Here is a 24643-nt window from a genome sequence, read left to right on the forward strand (position 1 = left end):
GATGGCCCTTGTTAAAAAATATAAAAAATAATATAAAAATAAAAAATGTTTAATTGAAAAACATTGAAACATTCATGAGGAACAGAATGCATAAACAATACTCCACTTTTATACAAATACTTGGGAGTGACAGCTTGGTGATAATGAGAATCTCCATGATTTATTTTAGTTAACTAGATTTATTTTCTTTGACTAGGTTTTATAGTTTTCTTTTTTATAGTTTCTATAATACTGAAGGTAAGATGACATCTGCCATCTGTGTGCATCATCCTTCATTTGTATAGGTTTCATATATTTTACTTTGTTTGGTTAATATTCAATAACAAACTTGAAAAATGATATGAATAATGAAAAATATCTAGTGCTTCACATTTAAATTTGAAGCTTAGTTCACTGCAGTTTGGCTGAATCTTGACAAAAGAAGTTCCTGGGATGTAAAAAGTTTTAGTTATTTTTACATCCCAGGAGATCTGGCAAGTGAAGTGGAGCTACTAGTAACTCTGTCCTCACTAATGTACAGTTGTGTTAAAATAATAAATGTGCAGTCTAATATAACTACTGTACTTATCCTTCTGACTTGAATTGAATTTAGTCAATATGCGTAGTAATCCCTAAAATGCAATGTTAATGGGTTTAACAAATAGGTTTCAAAATTATAATTTGCCTAAAAATAACATTATAGCATTCCAGAAATTAGTTCAATTCGGGTGTTAAAATTGTAATTAAAAAGTCATACACTGTTATAACCTACCCATCTGAAAATAATCTAATTTCATCTGAATGTAGTCTATTCCATAATAATGAATTGACTCCGTCTACCTAACTTATTCCTTTTTACTTTTGGGCTCATGATTAAATTCAACACTTTAGGTTGACTGAATCAACATCCGGTTCAAGCTAAATAACACCGTTATAAAACTGCTGAGGTAGGGAATACTGGGAGACTTGACGAAAGTGACAGGTTGTCCGTCAGGTCTTGGATTTAGCTGTCGCAGATGTAGTTTTCGCACTCTGCATCTCTGCTGTTGTGAGGGGAGGCATTTTCTCTCCTTTCTGTTGCAGTCTTTGGTGGAACGCTGTCCGGTCCTCGATTATTTTCTGGGGAAAAGAAACCCCATGATACTCAACACCCATTATCCTGCTTTAGGCGGGTACATTTATTTACCTGGGACAGGGCACATTAATCAACAATTTCAGTTTCCACATCAATGTAAATGCACCAGAGTTTGCTCATTTTCATCTGTAGTCCCTAACCTGCATGTTTTTGGACTGTGGGAGGAAACCCATGCAGACACGGGGAGAACATGCAAACAGTGCCACCCACTGCGCCACCGTGTCACCCAATAATTAAATGACAAGCATGTAAATGTGTCTCAGGTACGGAGGAGAGATGGGATCTGAGCCTAAATGGCCAGGACTCTACCTGCAAGGTCTGCAGAAGGACAGCGTCGCTGATTTCAGTCTGGGGCTGTTTAGCACCAGGAGCAGAAAAGGCAGCCTGAATGATCTTCACCCGCAGCCTTTCAAACTAAGAGAAGAGCAAAGTATTTAAAATGAAAGTATCTGTATGATTTAACCATTAACTTTGTTTCACTTCTGTGAGGCTGATCATTCCAAGACACAGTCTGAGATGGCAGCAGGGACTATTCAGTAATACCACACTGATCAGGGGCGACATTGGCTCAGGTGGTAAGAGCAGTCGTTTGGCAGTCAAAGTGCTGCCGGTTCAATCCCGCCCTGGGTGTGTCGAAGTGTCCCTGAGCAAGACACTTAACCCCCAATTACTCCTGACGAGCTGAATCGGCGTGTGTGTGTGTGTGTGTGTGTGTGTGTGTGTGTGTGTGTGTGTGAGTCCATGTATGAATGGGTGAATGAGAAGCATCAATTGTACCGCACTTTGTATTAAGGCGCTATATAAATAACAACCATTTACCATTCACCATCATGAGTCAACCAGCAGGGCAGAGAATGCGGTGTCAGGATTATCCAGCTCTGTGCAGCGAAGAGGAAGTTTGTGATGCGTACCCTGGTCTGCACTTGCCCCAGGGACACTTTGGCTCTGCTGTGCTGCAGGTGAAGGGCGCTGATGGTGTCCTGATTGGCCTGGTCCTGCCTCTCCAGCTTAGCTTGGGCAGCCCTTTCCTTCACCAGGTCCTTCTGCAGCTGCTGCAACTCCCCTGTGACCGCGTCCACCACCTGGCCCTTCTGTAGCACCTCCTCCTTCAGCTGTGCCGTCAGCTACCCAATCAGAGAGCAGTTACCATGGCAATGCAACTGACATTGACGAAGAGCTGTAAACAGCTTCAGGTTACACGAGAGAACAGAAACTAAATCTGGACAAACCAAAAATAGTTCAGAAGCCTGAAAAAGCAACGGTGCGGAAAAAGTCATCACTTTTCTGACAGGCATGGACGCTTTAAAGGAAAACACCCGTAGAACAGCGTGCTTTCAGGTGTCTGGGAAAGCTTTCAAACGAGGCACCAAGAAAAACAGGCCATGAATTCACATTTTAACAGGACACAAAACGCAGAAGTTCCTGAGTGGTTCAGTCATGAAATGGGGCTCATCGGGCCCTATAGCTATCTTTCATTAGCTGCCTGTGAGCGTGAGTACATTATGACAATACACAATTTGCTTTGTCCTGCCAGGGGAGGGGTGGCTTTACATCACCTAGGTTACTGCTCGTCGGTGAGACATTGTTGCTCCCAACATTGTAACATGTGCCACAGGCAACCGATTGTTGTCAGTGAGAGAACACCATCTCTAATCGGTGTGTGTTCTGCTGTGCTACTCTGGCTGTGGATAAGTCACTGGGTTAAAGGAGTGTGCTTTGGAGGAGTGCAAGAGAAGCTAACTAATTACATAAATAATCTGCTTCACAATTACCTCCATTTCCGGAATGAGAGTACAGAGATATTTCAGGTTATACTATTCTCAGATCCACAACTTAAAGTCTGTGACAGCGGTATACAAATGAAAAATACCGAGATAAAACCATATTGTGCAAGAATCATCGAAGCAATGGAAATGCTGTTCTGTTTTGTGGAGGCGTGTCAAGTGCATATATTCACGAGGCATGGAGAGGCAACGCATAAAGCCATGATGAGTCTGACTCAGAACAGAGCTCAGGGCTTATAGTGTGACCTTCACACCTAACCTGAACACCTGCAGAATTTCCTACAAACATTCAGTCTGTTAGTCTAGTTTCTAGTCTATGGCACTTTTGCTGCATGGAAATAAAAGCCAGTTCATAATGCCGCGGAAAGAATGAACCCCACACATATCGTATGACACATCCTTGCTGCACCATTCTTGCACCCTTATGGGCGAGTGTTGATGGAAGTCAGCAGACAAAATGTGTGTGTGTGTGGGGGAATTATCTGAACTCATTTCTTTAAATGTCATGTGATTCTATCATTTATCAACTGAATCCACAAAAGCAGTTACCTTTTATAAGTCACCTTTCTGTCCCTCCCCTGTCCCTCCCCTGTGACCGCGTCTACCACCTGGCCCTTCTGTAGCACCTCGTCCTTCAGCTGTGCCGTCAGCTACCCAATCAGAGACGAGCAGTTACCATGGCAATGCAACTGACATTGACTAAGAGCTGTAAACAGCTTCAGGTTACACGAGAGAACAGAAACTAAATCTGGACAAACCAAAAATAGTTCAGAAGCCTGAAAAAGCAACGGTGCGGAAAAAGTCATCACTTTTCTGACAGGCATGGACGCTTTAAAGGAAAACACCCGTAGAACAGCGTGCTTTCAGGTGTCTGGGAAAGCTTTCAAACGAGGCACCAAGAAAAACAGACCACAATTTTAACAGGACACAAAACGCAGAAGTTCCTGAGTGGTTCAGTCATGAAATGGGGCTCATCGGGCCCTATAGCTGTCATTCATTAGCTGCCTGTGAGCGTGAGTACATTATGACAATACACAGTTTGCTTTGTCCTGCCAGGGGAGGGGTGGCTTTACATCACCTAGGTTACTGCTCGTCGGTGAGACATTGTTGCTCCCAACAATGTAACGGGTGCCACAGGCAAACGATTGTTGTCAGTGAGAGAACACCATCTCTAATCGGTGTGTGTTCTGCTGTGCTACTCTGGCTGTGGATAAGTCACTGGGCTAAAGGAGGAGTGTGCTTTGGAGGAGTGCAAGAGAAACAAACTAATTACAGAAATAATCTGCTTCACTATTACCTCCATTTCCTGAAAAAGAGTGCAGATATATTTCAGGTTATACTACTCTCAGATCCACAATGTAAGTCTGTGACAGCAATATACAAATTAAAAATAATGAGATAAAATCATATTGTGCTAGAATCATAGAAGCAATGGGAATGCTGTTAATTTCGAGGAGAAATGTAAGAATTATGGAAGTCAAACCTATTGCTGCATGAAAAAAAACTGTTGACATGTCATGGAAAATTAACCCCACTCTTTTGTGGAGGCATGTCAAGTGCATATATTCACGAGGCATGGAGAGGAAACGCATAAAGCCATGATGAGTCATCTGACAGAAAACAGTGCTCACGGCTTATAGTGTGATCTTCACACCTAAACGCCTGCAGAATTTCCTGCAAACATTCAGCCTGTTAGTCTAGCCTTTAGTCTATGACACTTCCTTGCAGTAAAGAATATTTTTGCTCCATATCTATTTCCAAAACATGCTTGCTCTTATGTGCGAGTCGAGACAAAATGTGTTATTTCACATGAGCATGACTTGACTTTGAGGAAGCAAATGCATAGTGTGTGACGACTTATGTAATCACATTGTTTTATTTGGCTATGTAAGCTGTTTGCATTTGCTATGTAAGTGTATAGCATTCTCTTGTATTGTGCTGTATAAAAGCAGTTTTAGATATAATCCAGCAGTGGGAATGCTGTTAATTTCCAGGAGAAATGTAAGAATTATGGAAGTCCCCCTTGCAATAAATCCTATTGCTGCATGGAAAAAAAAAACAGTTCATAAAGTCGTGGAAAATGAACCCCACACATAGCGTATGACACCTCCTTGCTGCAACATTCTTGCACCCTTATGGGCGAGTGTTGACGGAAGTCAGCAGACAAAATGTGTGGGTGTGTGTGGGGGTCTCCTCACTTGTGTCATTGCAATGTGTTAATCTCTGGTTGGAACTGAACCGTTACTGGAATTACCTGAACTCATTTCTTTAAATGTCATGTGATTCTATAATTTATCAACTGAATCCACAAAAGCAGTTACCTTTTATAAGTCACCTTTCTGTAAGTTACTTTTTTAGACAAACGTAACGTGATGTAATGAATTAGGAATAGAATGCATATGCAGTCCATACTTGCCGCAGAGAATAATTTTCGGTCTCCAGAGCTGCAGTGAGTTCCTCATTGACTTTTCCTTCCCGTAGACAAGAAAACTGAAATGAAAGTCAGATCAGAGTAGTGAGTAGTGATTCCTGTAAATAAGCACACACTACCTTAAATACTGGCATGGAAAGCTTGCTGAATGCTGTTGTACTTTACATTACATTACATTACATTATTGGCATTTGGCAGACGCTCTTATCCAGAGCGACGTACAACAAAGTGCATACCCATAACCAGGGATAAGTTCGCTGAAAGACCCTGAAGGGAAGTACTGTGAACATGAAGGATGTGAACATGACCTCCGCCCATTGGCTGTTCTCCCCCTTTGACGCAGCCTGTGTTCGAAACTGCATACTTAGCATACGCCTTCTACTACATTTAAATGAAAATCAGCCTGAAATGTAGTAGAAGTAGTATGCTAGTATGCGTTGAAGTTTGATCAAAATGCTTTTATTAAAACTGTGAAATGGTTAGAGTTGAGAATAAGTGAATAAGTCAGCATGAGTAATTAGAACTGTGTGTCTGTTCAAACACATTGAGCTGCAAAGTACAGAGTTTGTTTAATGAAAGTGCAGAGAACACTTAATCAGCCATGCCATTGGATACGACCTGTTTTGAGTAAGTGATGCAGGTCAAGCAATGTGGGTCTTTGCAGAGAAATGTTCCGAGTTAGTGATCACCAGCCAATTTGCCTGCGTCATTATAGAGGCGAAAGGTTAAGACAGCTCAGCTTTCATAGAGTGACAGAAAATATTAAGGCGGGTTAAGAGAGACAATGTGATGTTATATGACAAATGATTGGTTAGCTATATTGTATAAAGACTAGGATACTTCCTACTGTAACTTTGGAATTCTCTGGTCTCTTGAAGCTTCTTGCACGGAGCACACAGATTCCCCAGATTAATCTGTTTTATTTTAAACTAAAGATTTGTAATGAGCAACTGAGTGCTAAAAGGGACGAGGAGGAAAAGCAACAAAAATATTTCCTCAACATATGCAATTTGGAACACAGCCCAAGTGTGTACCTTTCTGGACATGGCCTGCAGTTGAGCCATCCTGTCTCTCAGCTCCTGCTTCAGCTCCTCCACCTGGGCCCTGGCTGCACCCAGCTCCCTGTCTTTGACTGACAGGGCTCGCCTCAGAGAGCAGACTGTACCTGGAGAGGAGAAGCAAAAGAAATCTCAGCAACAGTCCCCCTGGCAATTAAACCCCCTTGGGGTTAACAATGGAGTGCATCAGGATCTCAAAAAGCAAAGCAGAGATGGACCCATGCTATATGTACCGGTGGAGATCATGTAGTTATTTTTAGTATCCTCCAACTCCTGCATCAGGGCCTTTTTTGTCATCTCACATTCGCCTTGCCCTCTTTTGTGCTCAGCCAGACACCCCAAGTTCTCTGTCTCTGAATCGGGGCACTGCACAAAAAGATACGTGTTCAGTTTCTGCAACAAAAAAAAAAGGTACATATCTAAAATGCACTACTAAAGTCATCTTCCCTGTTTTCAAATGTGACAATGCCATTTATAATTCCATGCCTCACCAAATGCTTTTTGAGCATATGAGATGGATAACGTCCCGTGACTGCCTCTTCTCGTTACCTTGTTCTGGGGTGCTTCTCGTTCCTCCTCAGGGGGACGTGTGGAGGCCCACTGAGGGCCGGGCTGTTCCGTCCTCTGGACCTCCTCCCTCAGCTCTGTGAGTGACTGACCCTTCTCCAGGGCCTCCTCCTCCTCCTCCTCCTCCTCCTCCTCCTCCACCACCACCCTGTGCGGGCGCTGGGTCTCCTCACTCAAGCGCAGAATCACCTCCGCCTGCCAGTGAAGACAACACGAAGGCAGCGAGAAGCACATGAACACAGCACTGCAAGAACCAAAACATTGTATTTTAGTTTAGTTTTTTACTCTTTTACGTTTATGCAAAATAAGTAACTGTACGAAATGTCAGAAAATATACAACCATTTTTATTTTTATCTCAGATTTGCTTGTGGATGGATGATTCTGGTGGCACTTTCCCATATAGGTGCCAAGCTTTTTGTATTTTGGGAGACAATAATTTTATTTATGCGTTTATTTAAACTGTTGGGGTCAGTTTGAGCTGTCATAAACTCCTAACATAATAGGAGGGTAAAAACAAGCTAATTTTTTCTACTTCAATTCGCAGTGAAAGGGTTGTCTGGCTGTAGGTTTAATAGCAACTGGCTTTGTGACCCCCATGTTTCTTGTAGGGAACTGTGATGGACAACTTGTCTTTCACAAAACAAATAAGGAAATTAGAGTAAGAGAGAAAGCCAGTATGACACAGTCACAGGACAGAAAAGGGCATCAGAAGAAAAGTGAAAGTTTATGAAGGGAAATTATAAGGGGAAAGGGACTTTAAACTGAAAGTGTTCAGTCTGATGACTAATGACAATTCAGATTTTTTTTAAAAGCTAGTTCTGAAGGAATGCTTGAAATCTACAATGGAACTCTATAAGGTACTGTAAAAACAGCTTCAGCATCCGGATATGGGCTTGATTAAGATCTTCCTTACAGTAAATTCATAAAAGCTTCACCGAAAATACACAGCTAAACTTCCCACCCAGCAGGTTTACCTGTGCTTTGACCACCTCATCTTTGTGAGCAAGACAAAGCTGATTTGTGACTCCGGTCAGTTTCTCTTTCAGCACTGATAGCTCGTGGTCTTTTCTAGAGCACTGCCACTCAAATTCTGACAGGCGATTGACCTCCATGCTGAGCTTTAACAAATTCTGCTCCTGTTGCAAAAAATGTAGAGTTACAAACAAGCATAAGCAATGTCAGCCTTATCAAATTGCTGTTCAACACTCACTCCTTGCTGAATAGCTGCATACAGTCCCTTCAAAAAGTAAGGTCAATTCAGTTTGAGGTCAAAAGATGTACATGCGATGGCAGATCTGAATTTCAGCTTTTATTTCCTGGTATTTCTATCTAGATTTGTTAAACAACTTAGAACATATCACCTTTTGTATCAGCCCACCCAATTTTTAGGTGAGCAAAAGTATTGGAACATGTGACTGACAGGTGTTTCTTGTTGCCCATATGTGTCCTGTTAGATTGATTGGTTAAACAATAAATAATAATAAAGAGTTCTGAATGTCTACTGCATTTGTGTCAGAAAAGATAAACCAACATGAAGACCAGAGAGCTGTCATTGGGAGAAAAGCAAGCCATTTTGAAGCTTAGAAAAGAGGGGAAATCATTTGAGAAAGCTTGTACAACAGCTAGGAATGTCCTGAAAAAGAAAGAAACCACTGGCATACTGAACAACAGACATCGAACAGGTCGACCAAGGAAAACAATAGCAGTTGATGACGGAAACATTGTGAGAGCTGTGAAGAAAAACCCAAAAACAGTCAGTGACATCACAAACAATCTCCACAGGGCAGCAAGCAAACCCAATCACAGTAATCCAATAGGCTTTATTTCATTAAGGAGAGTCAAACAGGTGAGGGTCAATAGCCAGCAAACAGATTCAGCAGGGATCAGGCAGTTCATAATATACAGTCCAGGCAATGGGTCAGAATTCCAGCAAACAGGTGTATGAGGGATAATCCAAAACGTAATCATGGTCACAGGCGAAGGGTCGTTAACAAGCAGGCTAAGCGGACAAAAACAGAATCCAGAAACAAAAGTCGGTATACAAAAATGGGTCCATATACTGCGGGTCAAAAGTAAACAGACAGGAGAATCTAAACGTGGAAGTCGGGGGCGAAACAGGTTGTAACAGAAGTCTATCAGAAAACGCTGGAAAGTATGGATTTGACACATAACAATCTGGCAGGGAACTGAACAAACAAAGGGGCTTAAATAACACAGGTAACAAGAGGGGATGGCAATGAGGTGTGGGAAACTATCAGGAAGTGAAACAAGTGAAACTAATGAATTGAGTGAACAAACTGACAGGGTGGCTACATGAAACCAGTATCTCAATCAACTATTCGAAGAACACTTAGAGAGCAGCAATATAGAGGCTATACCACAATACCACTTATCGGTCTTAGGAATCGGAAGGCGAGATTACAATTTGCACAGTACAGAGATGAGCCACAAAGGTTCTGGAACAAAGTTTTATGAACTGATGAGACCAAGATTAGCCTCAACCAAAGTGATGGGAAGTGTGGAGAAAGAAAGGATTTTCTCATGATCCGAGATACGAGCTCATCTGTGAAGCACGGTGGAGGAAGTGTCATGGCTAGGGGTTGCATGGCTGCTTCTGGAGTGGGCTCATTAATCTCCATTGATGATGTAGCTCATGATGGTAGCATCAGGGATTATCTCATTCAGAAGTCTACAGAAACATTTGCTCTGCCAATTAAGAAATGCATCCAAAATAACTGGGAAGAACTTCATCATGCAGCAAGACAATGGCCCAAAATACACTACCAACACAACAAAGGACTTCATTCGGGAGAAAAAGTGAAAGGTTAGGCCAAGTCAGTCACCAGACCTTAACCCAAGTGAGCATGCATTTCACATCCTGAACAGGAAACCACCTGAAACAAACCACAACTGAAAGAGGCTGCAGTAAACACCAGGAAAAGCATCACAAAATAAGAATACAAGTTTGGTGATGTCAATGGGTCACAGGCTTAATGCAGTTATTGCAAGCAAGGGATATGTTAGCAAATATTAAGTGTGATTTACTTTCATTTACTTAAATACTCTCTGTTCCACTACTTTCGTTCAACTAAAAATGGCCGGGTCTGACACCAAAGGCGCTACGTTCTAAGTAGTATAACACATCCAGGTGTAAATACCAGGAAATAAAAGCTGAAATTATGAACTCTTGTCTTGTGTTCATCTTTTTTTTTTATCTCAACCCCAAATGTATTCAATGTATTGCAAAAACAAATGAATTGGCCTTGCTGTTCCAATACGTTTTGAAGGGACTGTATATGTGTACATCATTATTTTTGCATTTCACCATATCAAAAAACACTGGGCACAAATTACAACACAAATAATGCACCCACAATTATTTAGCTTCAACTGAATATTACTTGCCATCACTTGCCCTTACTTACGATAAAAATGAGCATTCACTGAAGGAAGCATTCGATAACTTACAAACACATAGAAATAGTTAAGTGTCAGCATAGTCAAAAGGGCATTGTCATAATAACGCTTGTAAATGGATGGTAAATGGGCGGAAACAGTATTAGCACATTTTCAAGAACCGTCAGTACCAGGATTCAGTCACACAGATGTTCTCTCTCACCTTCTCGTGTATTACAGTCAGGTACCATGGCAACTCGCTTCCTGTGCCATTGACCAGAGCAGGGTGGGCGGAGCTGGGCTTTCTCTTTTCAGTCTCTCTGAGGACTTCTTCATCCAAACAGGAGGAACTTACAGTTTCCTTTTGAGGCCCCAAACACCTGCAGGCTTAAATGCAACATTGGTCAATTTCCTATGCAAGTAACACACATGAAATTTTACAAATAAAAGGTGACCAATTGGTACTAAGAATCTGACTGCCGAATGCTGTCCACAGTAGCAATGTATATATTTTCAGTACTTTAACTATAAACCCTGGATACAGTCCTGAACACAGAATTGTCAAAGACAGAATTCATGACAATCTATGCTTCATAATCGATGTTCGAGTTGATTATGATTATTTGATGGCACATATCTATAAGGGATGTTTGATTGCAAACTGGTTCCTTCCGGGGACGCTAGCATTAATTGTTGAAGTAGTTATAGGTGTCCTAAAAACAGGCTTTTGGCTCCGTTTTCCTCTGGGTAGCTTCTTTAAACTAAGACTGAACAAAGCTCATCATTTTGTACTAACCCAATTATCTCTCCGTCATCTCGACTTCTTTGGGTATTTTATTAAACTTGTGAGATTACGCTCCAACACTGACAGGGTGGCTACGAAACCAATGACACATATGGTGGAGACTTACTGGGTTTGGGATGGTTGGTTAAACTGTTTGAAATCTTTGGACACTGACTGTCTGCAGAAGGCAAGTGATTCTGTTCATATTGACGACCCTCTGGATCCACTGTCATTGAGGACACAGAGTCTCGCTACAATGTGGAGAAACATTCGCATTACATTACTGACATTTAGCTATTTTGCTCCAATATGAGCAACATACACAATTTCCCTTTTACCCTATTACATGGCATCCATTTATACAGCTGAATACACACTCACTGAGGACTTTATTATGAACACCTACTGTACACCTACTTCATGCGATTATCTAATCAGCCAATCATGTGGCAGCAAAGCATAAAATCATGCATACACAGGTCAGGAGCTTCAGTTAATGTTCACATTATCCACCAGAATGCGGGGTGGAAAATGCGGTCTCAGTGATTTTGACCGTGGCATGATTGTTGGTGCCAGACGGGCTGGTTTGAGTATTTCTGTAACTGCTAATCTCCTGGGATTTTCATGCACAACAGTCTCTAGAGTTTACTCAGAATGGTGTGAAAAACAAAAAAATCTCAGGAGGGGATCCCCATCTTCCGCTGGCCTATAATATATTTGATGTGTGAAACTAGAAAATCCATATGGAGGGATGTAGAGTCTGGAGTTCAGAGAGTAGGGGGATGAATTTGGGCTCGACCAGGGAGGAGCAGAGCTGCTGCAGTCCAGGACCTCAGAGCGGGGTTTGGGGGGCTGATTTGAGTGGTCCATGAGCTCCGGGGGATGGTTGCAACTGTTCCAAAATACAAAGCGCTGTACAATTTATGCTTGTCATTCACCCATTCATACACACACTCACACACCAAAGGCGATTGGCTGCCATGCAAGGCACCAACCAACTAGTCAGGAGCATTTATGGGTTATGGGTCATGCTCAGGGACAATTTGACACCCATAAGGGTGAAATCGATCTGGCAACCCTCCGACTGCCAGACGACTGCTCTTACCGCCTGAGCCAACGTCGCCCCATGTTGTTGGGGGAGTGGGGGAATGGCAGGAAACAGAAACAAAGGAGGATGTTAGGCACTAAAATGTATTCATACATAGAATAAAATTCCCTCATACACAGAACAAAAGGGATGTACCACACGTACCTACCGGGTGACTAAGTTTGTAGCTCACCCCACTGGCACCGTTAAAGCATACTCAGTGTCACCGGTCAGGTGTGGATTCCTAAAGTAACCACTAGCCTCATCTAGCACCCATCCCCAGAACCACCCCAAGAAGCTATAAGTGATTATAAGCTGACTCCCTTATACATTTTGGAAGGGTGCTCCACAGTAGTGGGGCTCTACCACCCGTCAGTGTTTTTATTTATTTTTGGGACGACCAGGTAGGCTGCATCTTCAGTTAACTTGCGGGTTTATAGGGTAAAAGCAGGTTAGTTCAGTTCATAGTGATATGTTCATACTTCTTAGTCCTAGTCAAGATGCAGCATTCTGCACAAGCTGGAGATTCTTTAGAGTGGCATTAGGAGAATTTGGCACCAGCAGCATGAATCCATGGACCCAACCTGCCTTGCGCCAACTGCTGGCGGCGGTGTAACGGTGTGGGAAATGTTTTTTTGGCACACTTTGGGCCCATTAATACCACTCAAACATCGCTTGAATGCCACAGCGTATTTGAGTATTGTTGCTGCCCATGTGCATGCCTTCATGGCCTTCATGGCCACAATGTATCCATCTTCTAATGGCTACTTCCAGCATAATATTGCACCATGTGTCATAGTAGAAATCGCCTTAAATCGGTTTCATAAACATTACATTACAATGAGTTCAATGTCCTTCAGTGGCCTTCCACTGGATCACCGGATCTGAATCCAAAAGAACCTTTGGAATGTGGTAGAATGGGAGCATAAATGTGAAGCTGGCAAATATGCAGAAATTACAAGATGCAATCAGGAATGTTTACATGATGCAATCAGAAATGTTGTCAACGTCTTGTGGAATCCATGCCATAAAGAATTGAAGCTGTTCTGAGAGCAAAGGGAGGCCCTATCCAGTATCAGTATAGTGTTTGTAATAAGTGCCCAGTGAGCTAAAGCAGTTTTAAGCACTTTGTTGAAGAGTACAACAGCAGTTTCTGGGAATTAAACTGCAAAATCAGTTATAACCCTCCTTAAATTACACTGCTGTCACAAAAAAACAAAAAACAGAAGCCATTTTCCAAAAACACGTTAGTCTGTTTACTGCACACCAGTGGTGTACAGTGGTGTACAGACCCATGGTGTTAGCGACTTTGGTCACCTTGCTGTGTGAAGGGGTCCAGCATGGTCTCTGTGGCCGCAAACTTTGAGTTTTCACACCACTCCAGTGGGCTGTCTTTGGCCTTCGCACTGGGGTCTGCTCATGCATTGCTGCCATCAGTACCACCGGAAAGAGGCTTCCTGTGTGTAGAAGGCACCACAGCTGCAAATGGAACATTTTTCTCAGCCTCCATACTGAGTTTCTGCACCAGGGCTACTGACTCACACTGTATATAAAATATATCATGAAATACTGCATTGCATGTATGGACAATATATCAAAATATACCTATCGTCACTTACACTGCAAGCAGTGTGAGCTGGCAATTTGAATACATTCCACGGGAAGTCAGAACCCTCTTATTATACAGTAAAATATTTAATGTGAAATCAACTCAACTGGACTCATTTTCACTGTTCCAATTGAATTAGTACTGCGTAGTGTAGCCTCATGCTACTACTGTAGGTCAATTGTGTAATCGTGTCATGAATGCAATGCATAATCAACAACCTAACGGTACACAGCGAACAACATATGTAAAATCTATTCACTGATAACATTTTGTCTTGAAACTAGCAGAAACTATACATAACAAAAGTTAGCAGGTGGTTTAAGGTTACATGGTTAGACAACAATTGGTTGTTGTGTGTAAAAAGCTTATTCTTGTAAATAAGTTGTCCACACCTACCCGTATGAGGATTTTTGAAGTTACTCCCAAAAGCATGTGACTAGAAGCGCTGTATTTGACATTTATTTTGGATTTAACGCGGTGAATACGCTGTCAAAGTGAATCAAACGTGTAGGTGATCTGTAAGAGCGTTAAAGAGACGACGTTCCTTTGTTGTCAGCGTTGCTAAGTAACAATGTCAGAATATTTCGTGCTTTTCATATTAATCCGTTATCAAATTGATCGCTACAATATATTTCCCCCAAAATATAGATCATAGGCTACATCATGCAACAGAATGTTTAATTAGGCAAACCAAAGATAAAGAGCGTTCTGCGCTTCGTCACATAAGTACCATTGTTTAAATTCATTGCTGATACAACTAATAAAAGTCAGCAAGCAACTAGCTTGCTATTTGACTAGTAAGCCAAGCATGAATTGCTTTACACTGTCGGTTCAATAACGGCTCATTTGCATACCTGTTTGAAAAAAATGTTGCCAAACATGAAGGGTCATACATTAAATCTATGTATAATATCTATAAAATTATACATTTATTATCTAAAATCATGTTCCCAGCAATTGTTGCTGTATTTACAGTGTGGTAAGGGCATGCAATGCCATTGACTGTCAATTCACGAGCAGCTCATTTGCATAGCCCATAACTCAAAAACTATAAATTGTTACCAAATGAAAGGAGTTATACATTTGTTAGCTGGACCCATATCTTTATTCTACAGTAGTTTCTCTGAAATCATGTTCCCAGCAATTGTTGCTGTGTTTCCAGTGTGGGGTGGCCATACGTTGCTATTGACTGTCAGTTGCCACCCAACTCATTTGCATTGCTCATAACTCAAAAACTATAAATTGTTTCAAATGAAACTGACAGTCAATAGCAATACTTGGCCGCCACCACAGTCAAATGATATTCGAAGCTCCTTCATAACTTAGCTACCTTAAATAAAATGATCCATTGTGTAGGCAAATCTTCATATTTTTTTGTCGCTACGCATGCCGTGGTCACACGGCTTCCGCGTAGGAGTAGCCTAACTAGCTAGTAAGGCACAGCCATTGCTTTGGCAAGTAACCTGGACAAACAACCGAAATTGATCGTAATAAAGAAACTATCTCAAGAGAAGTTACTTTACAGCTTGCACAGTAATCTACAGCTTTCTTTCCACACTTTCTGGAGTCCAACGACAGATTGGGTCTCGGCAGGTTCCCGAATTAAGTAAGTCTTACTAATTCCGAGAAAATGACACGCAGGCATTACGGGTATTGTTTTGAATAGAAGAACATGGTGGCAGATTTGTTAACACGGGTGAGGCCAGCCTTGCTTTTTGACATTCGAAACGGAAATGGAACGATCGGCAATATAGGCGTAATTCAGGTGAATATTGTTCACTTTAGGATTACATGACTTATTTTGTTATTCGTTTGGCTATGAAATTGTTTTCATGGTTTGAAGAATTATAGGCTATTCGAAAATGTTGCGGCATGTGATTAAAACGTTGTAACGTTATGTTGTTATGCATACACCTAATGAAGGTATAGTAGAGGTAAACTTTTGTTCTTTAAGGAACCTATCCCCCACATGTACACTGAAAATAAAAGAACGGTCTATTTGGGTACTAATAATTAGCCTAGAACCCACCAGATGTGCAAGCGCACGCAGACTCGGAGGAGTTCTACATTTTTTAAAAACTACATTCAGAAGGTCCGGGGATCGCTGCATTTTCTCCATAGACCCATATCTTTATATATTGTACTGTATTTTCTGTGAAATCTTTCATTTAAAGATTAACAAAGTGAACAAACTGCATCAGTACTGATAGTACAGGGGATTTCCAAACGCTACTTTCACTTCCGTGATGACGTGATCCTGCTCTGTCCTGAATGCTATTCAGCATAGATCATCAACTCAGGCCCCTGAATCCAAATTCAACCCTGAATTAATTTTCTCCTGGGTAATTAGTGCTACTGATTCATACTTGACTCCCAGGTAAAGGGAGGGTGGAAAACTAGCAGTTATTGGCCCTCTGGGATCATGAGCTGCTGATCCCTGCTATATAATAAGTAACAAATTGACCGTCAAAATTATTATCATTGAAATAAATATTATACATCTGTTATACATTTGTAGATTCGTGAGTTGCCCTGCGATGGACTGGCGACCTGTCCAGGGTGTATTCCTGCCTTTCGCCCAATGTATGCTGGGATAGGCTCCAGCCCCCCTGCGACCCTGTTCAGGATAAGTGGGTTAAGATAATGGATGGATGGACATCTATTATACATTTGTAGATTCATGAGTTGCTCTGGAATTTACATGAACATTCTGTTATGTTCCTGTGTTCTGTCTCTTAGTTTATCATTGTTTATATTTGTAATTTATTATTTTTCATATTCATGTCTGGTGTTCTGTTATATTCATTAGTCTTTGCACTCGTCTTCCCCTGTGATGTCTGAGTCTGAATGTTTTCTAGCCCAGTCACTCCCTTGTCTGCGTGCCCCACTATTCAGGTGTTTACGGTAGTTCCGGGGTTCAATCTTCCTTCCAATCTTACATTCCTTACTTCCTGCTTTCTCTCCATTTCATGTTTGTACATAGCACTAATATACTAATCCCAACTAACATAGAATGTGTACAGTACTAATTATACTGACACACTAATATGTTTGTCAAACTAACATTCACTAGTTTTGGGTATTTGTAATTTAAATCACTTAACTAACTTACTAATGCATCTCCAGTTTCAATTCTGTTCTGTAACTCCGCCTCCCTATTCTATCACTGATTACTTGCTTAGTTTCAGCGAAGTATTCGCACCTGTCTCTCTGTATCTCTGCATCTCCTGATTCTCTGCAAATTGTCTACTCCCTGGTCCGGAGCCGTTTGTATTACATGTGTGTCTTTGTGATTCCAGTCCGCGTTTTTGTTTCCCCCTCATTATTGTCCTATTACCCTTTCATGTGTCTCACCTGATGTTTATTTGTTAGACCGCCCCGCCTAGTTTGTCTCATTCCCCTGTGTATTTATACCTGTCCTTTTCAGTTGCACGCTGCTAGTTTGTCTTGTCCTGTCTTGAGTCCCGAGCCCTGTATTCCTTTCCCCAGTTCTAGCCTCCTTGTTCCCGAGTCCTTGCCCTTGTTTTTTCAGAATTTCCGGTTTTGACCCCTGCCTGCTTCCCTGGACTCTTCTTTGCTTGTTGGATATTTGTACCTCTGCCTTTCTGGACTGACCCCCTGATTTTTGACCCTGGCCTGTTTTTTTTAAATCTGCCATTTTTTCCTTCACCCTTGTCTGCTTTTGGTTCCTCTGTTCCCCCCGGCATAACACATTCTTTTGAGCTCTCAGATGACAAATGGTTTCTGTATGGGTGGTGGAATTTATTTCCCCTCAGCAGTTATGGAATTTTAGTGATTTGGTAAAAATGTTGCAGAAAGGTGGGTGGGGGCCCTCCTCACTGAAATGTAATTTTTTTAATGTAATATGATTCTATACTTTATCAACTGAATCCACAAAAGCAGTTACCTTTCTATAAGTTACACATGCAGTCGTAATATCTCCTGCTGAGAGAATACTGAAACTCAGTCAGGACAACTCACATAATCAGATTTAATATTTTCATGAATATGCAAGTGGACGTTTTTATGTGGATGGGTGGAATGATGTGACGTTATTTTGTGAATTACGATACATGGACATCTATCAAGCACAAAGTAAAGTATTATTATTATGTAAATCGTAAAATGGCAAGCATTTATATAGCGCCTTCATCCAAAGCGCTGTACAATTCATGCTTCTCCATTCACCCATTCATACACACACTCACACACCGATAGCGATTGGCTACCATGCAAGGCCCCGACCAGCTCGTCAGGAGCATTTGGGGGTTGGGTGTCTTGCTCAGGGACACTTCGACACAGCCCGGGTGGGGGATTGAACCAGCAACCCTCCGACTGCCAGACGACTGCTCTTACTGCCTGAGCCATGTCGCCCCCATGTGTTTAATGAACTGTGATCGAGTGCATTTACCTTGTTTAACTCTGTTGGAGGCATTTGGCATTTGCCATTTGTGGATGTGGATGGTAAGAAACAAATATTTAGCCTCATTATCTTCATTGTTATAAATCACATCTTGTGTGCTTCTGTTAGCACATGTACAGTGGTCTCCAGAATTGTTGGCACCCCTGATTGGCAATGTATTGTTTTGTACATTGGCAGTCAATGGTGCCAATAATTCCGGATCCCACTGTATATATCGACTTCTGTCTTCTGTTCCTTATTTTAGTTTTTGTTTAAATGTCAAATAATACACTTCCTGATTACAATCAGAAGGTAACGTTTGTCATTATCATTTCTAATGTACAGGTGCATCTCAAAATTATAATATTGTGGAAAAGTTTTTTTTTTTTCATAATTCCGTAATTTTTATATTTTCTAGATTCATTACACAAAGTTATTTATTTCAAACCTTGAGGATTACAGTTTACAGCTCATGAAAAAAAAAAAAAAAAAAAAAAGCCTAACAGAAATGTACTGTTATCAAGATAGTCTTTTGAACAAGTAGTACTAATGCTGGAATAACCATCTACTGGCTTCAGCAGAAGCCACAAAATTCATTATGCGTTTGGCTTCAGCCTGGGTAATAAGACAGTGGGAGAACGGACCTGAGACATCTAAATGCTTGGGGAAACGATGTTAATTGAAATGGTTTCTTAAAAAAAAAAACCCCCAGAAAGACAGAATGGCAAACAAAACAAGAGGGCAAGGCAGGCTCGGAAATCAAAGGCGAAGGGGTGTCTATCAAGCATTACGCTTACGAGGAATTCGGCACTAATACTGATCAACATTCTGACAACGAACAATGCAGAGACTGAGGTTTAAATACATGAGGGAAGGTGACAATCTAGGCTGGGCTGGGAAAAATGTGGGCTAAACAAATAGACAACAGGTGGGGAAACATAATAGGGTAATAACATAATCACAGAAGGGAGACGAAAACGCGGACTGGATGCACGTAACCAACATGTAAAACATACGGCTCTGGGTTAGGGAGTAGACATTTGCATAGATTGAAGACGTAGTGATAGTTAGAGACAGGTGCGAACACTTCGCTGAAAGTAAACGAGTAATGAGGGATAGCATAGGGAGGCGGAGTTATAGAACAGTGCAGAAATACTAAGAGATTGCGTTAGTGAATTAGTTACGTGAATATAAGTGATTGTTAGTTAGACAGACAGTAAGTGTATTAATCGGATTAGTACTGTACAATACCTAGATTAGTAGTAGTTAGTAAGAATAGTGCTTTACAACATTGAACTACCAAGAAAAAGCAGGAAGTAAGAATCGCGAGTTTAGAAGGAATGTATGAAAACCCGAAAACTACCGTAATCACCCGAATAGTGGGACACGCAGACAGGGGAGTGACTCGGCTGGTAAACATTCAGATGCAGACATAACAGGGGAAGACAAATGAGAACTGTAATGGAAAACACTAACCAATGATCTATGAAAAATGAATAAATAACAAGAATAAGCATGAATACACACAGGACAAACACAGGAACATTACAATCTCATGCAAATTACATCGCAGATGTATTTTACTTACTATTTTTTATTTTACTTAATTATTACTTACTAAATTACTTCATTTCAGATTTCATGAGAAATTTTCTAATGTTTCAAGATTTTTGATGAAGTCTTCAGTCTGATGAAGGCCTAGTGCTGAAACGTCAGCACGTCTGCTAATAAAGTGATGACTCTGTAAAGTAGCAGTGTTGCTTATTTTTCTTACTTTTTCAAAGGTTTAACCTCAAAAGAAAGCTGCACATGCAAAAAAAAAAAACCTCTACCAAGTTGTGCAGGCCCTCTCTGGCTTTGTGGAACTAATGTTTCAAGATGAAATAATATGCGATATGTGATGGTGTAAAGCTGAATCCCCAGGGGGCCACAGTGTCTGTGGTTTTTTGTGGTTTCCTTTCAATCTGCTGCCAATTAAGGCCAATTAAGGCCTTGAGAACAAGGCGTGTAGATACTGTAACCAATCAATGACTTGAATGAACCCAGAACACGCCAAAACACTACGGCCCTCCAGGACTGGAGTTTGACACCTGTGGTGTAAAGTGTAGACACAAAGGCAGGCTCTGCTCCCTATCCGCTGGCCGCATAGATGAACCTCTCCACTCCTCGGGCTGCTGATATGGGGCCATTAGAGACTGGTACCTGAGCTAGCACTCCAGTGGCAATATACAGTGGAGGAGCAATGCAAGGTGCTGTGTGCATTCAGCCATGGGTGCCTGGACCATCCAGTCACAGTTAAGACCCGGAGACGACCCTGATGTGCTTAGTTTCCATCAATCCGGCAAACATAACCGTCACCCTGATGTAGATTCAGGCTAGTTACAGGGGACATGTGTCTTGTGGCCACTGGGCCAACCTGGGCCAAGGGCCTGCCGCTGGAGGATACCTCTGGGTCAGGTGAAGGTGTTTTCCTGTTAATATGCTGCAGGGCTTTAGGACCATGGAGAGAAACTCAGTCCAAGTTTCTTGTGCAATAATTGATGATTAGTGCTGATCAGGACAGGAGGGACATCTGGAGATTGTGAACTGCTCCTGGCCACAACCCCTCAATCACACATGGGCTGCGTTGGAGTAATGAGGCCAAGATTGGCTGCCTTTGTTCTTTCCCACCACCCCGTACCCTTCACTGTTTTTTGTGAGAATAAATCAGCCTCAGTTTCTCTAAAACCTTTTGCAGTCTTGTTTTTGACGTGGCATCTCACAGTCTCTGGTAATAATCTCAAGAACCATATGTTCAACTATGCTGAAACCTACACGATAAGGGACATTGAATAAAAAATTTTTTTTAATGAATGTTTTTTTTTTTTGCCAGGTCTCAGGATTGGGTCTTGGCGTGCTCCCGAATCAAGTAAGGCTTACATACCGTATGTCCCTTTCCGAGAAAATGACACGAAGGCATTACAGGTATTGTTCGAATGGAACATTGTGGCAAATGTATGTATTTATTTTAACACGGGTGAGGTCAACCTTACTTTTTGAAACGTTTCTAATGGAATGATCGGCAATATAAGCCTAATTCAGGTGAATGTTGTTTACTTTAGGATTACATGACTATCTTGTACTTAGGAAGGTGCATTTTGTGATTTGTTCGGCTATGAAATCGTTTGTTTTCATTACATTAATGTCATTTGGCGGACGCTCTTATCCGCTCTTATCCAGAGCGTCGTACAACAAAGTGCATACCCATAACCAGGGATGAGTGCGCTGAAACGGGGAAGTACAATTTCAACTGCTAACTATACAACAAAGATAAGGACTAGGGTCTATTTAATTTTTTTGTTGCTGTACACTGAAAGCGATTGAGTTTGTTGTGAAATGCCATTAATGTAATGTAATTTCTCAATGTGCAAATGGCAAGTTATTTTTGCAAACAAGACCACAGATGTTTTCCGAATTGGCACTTTCACTTCTCGCCTGTGGTGATTAAGTCCTGTTCCAATCTTTTGAACAAACACACCCTCTCAAATTCGAATTGAGGCCACAGAAAATAAACGATCTAAGCCCAATATGATCGATCCACCAGAATTCTAACACATTCATTCAATGACCAGCAACGTGCTAACGAATGTTGCTTAGATTTTGGGTCAACGTAAAAAAAAAAAAAATTACTGGTGTGTTGAGATTGTTTATTATAAAATTGGTTGAGACTGTTAAGATGTGAAATGGAGTTAAGAAAAAGGTGAGGCGGGTTGGACCCAAAATGCACGACTCAGAAACAATAGTAATATAAAGACCCCTCAGGGCTTTATTCGGGACGAATCCCAGGAGAGTAGTCAACACAAGCAAAGTCCATACACGTAGATCCAGCCAAACAAAAAGCACGGTGCCGAGGGAAGAGGCAAACTCATAGTCGGTAGACGTGCAGGGAGGTCCGGTAGCAGGAGAGCTGTCAGCGGGGCAGATGAACAGACGGACGGCAGGCAGAGGCGTAGTCGTGGGCGAAGCGGGAGTCGAAACCATGAAACAATCAGCGAAGCAAAAGTACAAAAACGGTAGGCGAGGACGTAGTCAAAAAACAAACGATGGTCACAAAACAGAAATCAATAAACAATGGTCGGTAACAGGCTTGGATCGTAACGTGTAATCAATAGTGGTAAATGCTCAAGAGTTGCGTGGTAAACAGAGGCAGACAATTTCGCAGTGAACAGTAGCGCGACTGGGCTATAAATGCGGGTGTAGACAGGTGCAGACAATTAGTTAGAGCGTAGCAAGGAAATGGAAAACAGGTGCGATGGATGACAAGTTTAACAAGGAGATTAGTAATCGTTAGTAATAAACCTATCCTGCCCTAGCATTAGTAAATTAGTAAATGACATGCACGAGAAACGTAAGGTAATATGAACACATGATTAGTTTGTTAGTTTCTACCCAATTCTGATCTAGCGTTAGTAGTTTTAGTAAATAGACAAATGGAAACAATTAGGGAGTGAAATGACAGAGAGAGAGAGAGAGAGAGAGAGAGAGCGAGAGAGAGAGAGAGAAAAGGCGGAACGCAAGGTTTGCGGAAAAACATGTAAAAGTGTATGCATAACAACGACCAGTAAACGTAACAATAAACATGCATCAAAACATAACACAAAGCGAAACTAAGACGATAATCACTCAACATAACAAGGTAATATAATAGTACGAAAACATAACTAGACATGACAAGAAAATAAATCGTAACGAGACATAACTAAACATGACAAGAAAATAAATCGTAACGAAACATAACTAAACAACATGACGAACCTAGACTAACATAATACATAAGACAATACAAGACTAATACAAAATGAATAAACATAAAACATGGCGAGACAGACCTGAAACGTGACAAAAGGAAGAAAAAAGGAAATCCTGCTACGCTTTTTATTTTCTAAAATTAAGCACTTTATTTTAAGATGCACATTTTTCAAAAGCTCTGTTATGTACTTTATTTTTAAATGCAGCCCTTATTTTACTTGAAATGAAAACTGACAATTAATATTGATGAAATATTATTCAATTCTATTTATTTGATTTGACAATCAGTTGTTGACTATATACAGACATTGATATTACTGAAACTACTAGGCTACTTGAAGTCACCCTAGTTATATTTTCTCTCTGCCTCATCAGGATCATCTGATGCCGTTTGAAACTCAAAAAGCAGTATTTGCGCTAACATTTGTGCATTCTTGCGTATTTGATGATGTTCCGGACCTTTGCTTCAGGTAATTTTCTCTAACTGGGCCTCTTTAATTTTTATTGAATACAACCCCTGCTCTAGAATGTAAGTTACATGAACATTATTTTTAAGACATCAGATGACAAATTGTTTCTGTATGGTTGATTGAATTTATTTCCCCTCAGCAGTGTGTGTGTGTTAACATAGAGACAACGTGATTTAAAAATAACCTTTTATTATAATCTTTATTACAAATTAGACCATATATGCTGAATTAAGTGCTGAGGAAATATGCTCTAAGAATCTTCCTCTGTCTCTCTCAGACAGCCTGTGAGATTAATGTCTCCGCTTTTCCTAGCTTGCATATTCTGGTTTCTCTGCAATTGTTGAAGTTTATCTGGAGACTAAATAATAATCCTTGGCTGTCACCATCATGTCTTTACTTTTTTTTTTAATCTCCACCCTTGTGGACAAGTGTGTATAAGTGTCTTACTATGTCTCCTCCTCAAATGCATTTTTCTTTGTACATGTGACGCTCTTGGACTGATGACCTTTGTTGGAGTTAAATTAATCCTGTTTATTTTATTGTGCACAGGAATATGCTTGAAATGAAAGGAAAATCAGATATGTGGCATTTATGGATGTGGATGTGGATGGTAAGAAACAAATATTTTGCCTCATTATCTCATTTAGTACAGTTCTCTGGTGTTATAAACCACATCTTGTTGTGTGCTTCTGTTAGCACTTGTACAGTGGTCTCAAGAATTATTGGCACCCCCAATTGGCAATGTATTGTTTTGTGCATTGCCAGTCAAGGGTGCCAATAATTCTGGATCCCACTGTATATTCTCACACTCTCTGACTTCTGTCTTGTTTTCCTTATTTCAATTTTGTTTAAATGTCAAATTACAATTCACTTCATTATTACAATCAGAAGTTAACATTTGTCATTTCACAGATGCTATATTCTCCTGAGACCTGGAAAGGAATTTTTGTCCCCTAGATAAAGACCCCTGTTCTCTCTCTCGGTCTCTCTCTAAAATTATTACTTAAAAAATAGGTGCTTAGTTTCCCTCAATCCTGCTTGCATAACGGTCACCCTGATGTAGATCAATGTCAAGAACCATATATTTAACTATGCTGAAACCTACACAATAAGGGACATTGAATGAAACAAAAAAGAAAAAACATTGAATTA

General features: G+C 40.9%; 1 protein-coding gene and 1 long non-coding RNA gene across 5 annotated transcripts; one reads left to right on the plus strand and one right to left on the minus strand.

The window, feature by feature from the left end:
- Positions 1–33: 33 nt before the first annotated feature.
- Positions 34–12542, minus strand: LOC133139609 (coiled-coil domain-containing protein 27-like). 4 transcript variants are annotated; one of them, XM_061259183.1, is made up of 11 exons: positions 11611–12537; positions 11263–11386; positions 10575–10738; positions 7930–8091; positions 6937–7149; positions 6621–6780; positions 6364–6494; positions 5311–5388; positions 2026–2238; positions 1424–1528; positions 34–1098 (listed from the first exon to the last, which is right to left on the minus strand). In XM_061259183.1, the coding sequence occupies exons 2-11, from the start codon at positions 11366–11368 to the stop codon at positions 970–972; spliced, it is 1461 nt and encodes a 486-aa protein (XP_061115167.1). In that variant the 5' UTR covers positions 11369–11386; positions 11611–12537; the 3' UTR covers positions 34–969. The 4 variants fall into 4 exon arrangements, with proteins under 4 accessions (XP_061115167.1, XP_061115168.1, XP_061115166.1 ...); XM_061259184.1 differs by having other exon boundaries at positions 6621–6753; positions 11263–12537; XM_061259182.1 differs by having other exon boundaries at positions 11263–12536.
- Positions 12543–15306: 2764 nt separating this feature from the next.
- LOC133138322 (uncharacterized) lies at positions 15307–23492 on the plus strand. The gene is made up of 3 exons (XR_009709718.1): positions 15307–15437; positions 21106–21141; positions 23397–23492. It is a non-coding gene; the product is annotated as an uncharacterized LOC133138322 (long non-coding RNA).
- Positions 23493–24643: the final 1151 nt, after the last annotated feature.

Source organism: Conger conger, chromosome 10 (assembly GCF_963514075.1).
Source record: "Conger conger chromosome 10, fConCon1.1, whole genome shotgun sequence".
NCBI lineage: Eukaryota > Metazoa > Chordata > Actinopteri > Anguilliformes > Congridae > Conger > Conger conger.

Excerpts from the sequence above, each read along its gene's own strand:
- LOC133139609 (XM_061259183.1), bottom strand. The coding sequence starts at position 11,368 with ATGACAGTGGATCCAGAGGGTCGTCAATATGAACAGAATCACTTGCCT. Across the intron at positions 6,495-6,620 it reads TAACTACATGATCTCCACCG|GTACAGTCTGCTCTCTGAGG; the intron begins GTACATATAGCA and ends TCTCCTCTCCAG. Across the intron at positions 2,239-5,310 it reads AAAATTATTCTCTGCGGCAA|CTGACGGCACAGCTGAAGGA; the intron begins GTATGGACTGCA and ends CTGATTGGGTAG.